At 38.9% G+C, this 3,348-nt stretch overlaps 1 protein-coding gene across 1 annotated transcript in view; it reads left to right on the top strand.

The window, feature by feature from the left end:
• Positions 1 to 3,348, top strand: part of LOC106877142 (uncharacterized) — a 29,885-nt gene that overhangs the window by 22,898 nt on the left and 3,639 nt on the right. The window contains exons 10-11 of the mRNA XM_014925947.2: positions 7 to 104; positions 1,468 to 1,583. Coding sequence (XP_014781433.1) covers positions 7 to 104; positions 1,468 to 1,583 — 214 coding nt within the window. The remainder of the gene's footprint in view (positions 1 to 6; positions 105 to 1,467; positions 1,584 to 3,348) is intronic.

Raw genomic sequence — 3,348 nt, forward strand, 5'->3', positions numbered from 1 at the left:
ATCTTGTTTGATTCTTCAGATGCCAAGATTTGGCAAAGACTACAAGATGTACAAAAAAATTGTTCCCAGTCTACAGTTGGATGTTACAAATGTCTTGGAAAAAGGTAGGTATCAATCGCCTCTAGGTGGTTGCTTGACATGCTAGAAGTAGCAGCTAGGTCACATATCTCACTAATTCTTTAAATTTTGTCTTAAATCTTTTATCTTTTGTTTTTTACTTATTTCAGTCATTGGACAGGGCCTTGCTGGGGCACCACTTTGAAGGGTTTAAATCAAAGAGATCAACCCCAGCATTTGTTTCTTTCATGTTCAGTACTTACTCTATCAGTCTTCTTTTTTTTTTTTTTTTGGCTAAACCTCTGTGTTACTGGGACATAAACAAACTAACACCAGTTCTCATGCACTGATGTGAGGAGAGATTCAAATGCAGGTACAATGACACACACACACACACATACATAGTTCCTGATGAGACATAAATGAAACAATATATTTTGTCATCGGATTAAATGAGTACAGATTAAATATCTTTATCTACTCTCAGACATACCTTTCAATATTTTGTTCTACATGGCTAGACATGGCTTCTTTTTAAACTTGTCACACCCTGGAATATTATATATATGTATGTATATTATATATATGTATGTATATATATATGTATATATATATATATATATATATATATATATATATATATATATATATATATATATATATATATATATATATATATATATATATGCGTGTGTGTGTATATATAATCGTGGCACTGTGTCAGTTATGACGACGAGGGTTCCAGTTGATCCGATCAACGAAACAGCCTGCTCGTGAAATTAACGTGCAAGTGGCTGAGCGCTTCACAGACATGTGTACCCTTAACGTAGTTCTTGGGGAGATTTAGCATGACACAGAGTGTAACAAGGCTGGCCCCTTTGAAATACAGGTACAACAGAAACTGGAAGAAAGAGTGAGAGAAAGATGTGGTGAAAGAATACACACAAATATATATATATATATCATCATCATCATCGTTTAACGTCCGCTTTCCATGCTAGCATGGGTTGGACGATTTGACTGAGGACTGGTGAAACCGGATGGCTACACCAGGCTCCAATCTGATCTGATCTGCTCGAAATGGTGTTTTTTCCGTGCCACCTGCACAGGAGCCAGTCCAGCGGCACTGGCAACGATCTCGCTCGAATGTCTTTTCACGTGCCAGAGAGGCGATGTTGGTAACGATTTTACGTACCACCTGCATAGGGGCCAGTCCATCAGCACTGGCAACGATCTTAAATTCAAATATCCATTTTCTGACAAAACACGGTAAGTCGACTGACTGTGTTTTGTCAGCAGACACCTGAGATGATATTAACTCCAGAATAGATTTCATTTTTTAATGATTTCTCAGTATAGTGTAGTATTAATTTCTTTGTCTTTTTTTTTGTCTTCCTCAATCTATTCAAGGTCCACGGGAGTGTGTTATATGCGGTAAACTAGCGACTAAGGAATGTAAAGAGTGTTACAAAGTACACGGAGAAGACCTCTACACAATAGCTTTCTGTGACACCTGTGACGAATTGGTAAGTTTTTATTGTTTTTCATGGCACATAAAATATGCCATTTTGAGCGTGGCCGTTGCCAGTACCGCCTGACTGGCCTTCGTGCGGGTGACACGTAAAAGCACCCACTACACTCTCTGAGTGGTTGGTGTTAGGAAGGGCATCCAGCTGTAGAAGCTCTGCCAAATCAGATTGGAGCCTGGTGTAGCAATCTGGTTCACCAGTCCTCAGTCAAATCGTCCAACCCATGCTAGCATGGAAAGCGGACGTTAAACGATGATGATGTGGCTTAACTTTATGACTCTGCATTCCTTCTCGAAAATATCCTCATCCCATCACATATCTTTCATCATACAAGCAGTCTGAAATATGTAGACAGACATAGTCTGGTTATGTTGACAGGATAGACTTATGAATGTACCGAAAATTGGGAAGACAGTGTAGATGTTGACTGAGAGAGATAGACATAGTGTGTTGACGTTGATTGGGTAGATGGACACAGCTTGTAGATTATTTACATTTGACGGATATTTGTCCTCATCTTGTTTGATGTTAACACAACGTTTCAGATTATATACCCTCCAGCCTTCATCAAGTGTCTTGACTGGATAGACACAATTTGTTTATGTTATTTATCCTAATAAAGATGAAAAATATTTCTTTTTCATCACAGTCTTTTTTTGCTGTGGTATGGAGTAGATCAGGGGTTTTCAAACTGTGGTCCGCGGACCACAGGGGGTCCGTGGACAGCAAATACTTTTTATGGGCAATTTGATTTTATATATGTTTTTTAATCGAAATCTTTTAATTGACAATAAACCTATTTTGTTAAATACTGTTAAATAGATAAATGTCAAAATATATGTTATTTTAAGCAAATATTTATGTATAAATTTCATAAGCATTTATAAGGGGGGTCCCTAAGGTAAAGCCTGAAATATAAAGGGGTCCGCAAGTCAAAAAGTTTGAAAACCCCTGGGGTAGATAACACCAGATTATTTGCGGAATCTTACCAGCCAGACACTGGCACCGGCACTTGAGCAGATTTATCACCCCTTCATTTATATCAAACACATGGAGTTAAGTCCCTTCCCTAGTTCACGTTGATGTCAATTTGACATTCATAAAAAGTGTTTATTTATTATTTTGATGCTACTACCACCAACAGCTGTGTACACAATTTTGGGAATGTATTTGTTCAGGGTCGCTTTATTAGGCCAATAATTTCCTGTTAGAAACCAGCCCTCTGGGGGAATGGTAAAAGTTTATAAGAGTGAAGGGCCGTGTGGTAAGAAGTATACTTCCCATCCACATGGTTCCAGGTTCAGTGCCCCCGTGTGACACCTTGAACACATATCTTCTACTACAGCCCCAGACCAACGTAGACCTTGTACAATTTGGTAGACAGGCATTGCTGTGTGGTATGAAGGCAGCGAGCTGGCACAAACGTTAGCTCGCCGGGCGAAATGCTTAGCGGTATTTCGTCTGTCGGTACGTTCTGAGTTCAAATTCCGCCGAGGTCGACTTTGCCTTTCATCCTTTCGGGGTCGATTAAATAAGTACCAGTTACGCACTGGAGTCGATGTAATCGACTTAATACCTTTGTCTGTCCTTGTTTGTCCCCTCTATGTTTAGCCCCCTTGTGGGCAACAAAGAAATAAAAGAAATAAGAAGGTTGGGATCTTTTTTAAAACGGGGGCCACATTTTTCATTAATGTTTTACGTAGTGCTTTTGGTACCGAAAGACTTTCAAACTTCGTATACTTATCTATTTTGTGTTATAGAA

Source organism: Octopus bimaculoides, chromosome 30 (genome assembly GCF_001194135.2).
Source record: "Octopus bimaculoides isolate UCB-OBI-ISO-001 chromosome 30, ASM119413v2, whole genome shotgun sequence".
Lineage (NCBI taxonomy): Eukaryota > Metazoa > Mollusca > Cephalopoda > Octopoda > Octopodidae > Octopus > Octopus bimaculoides.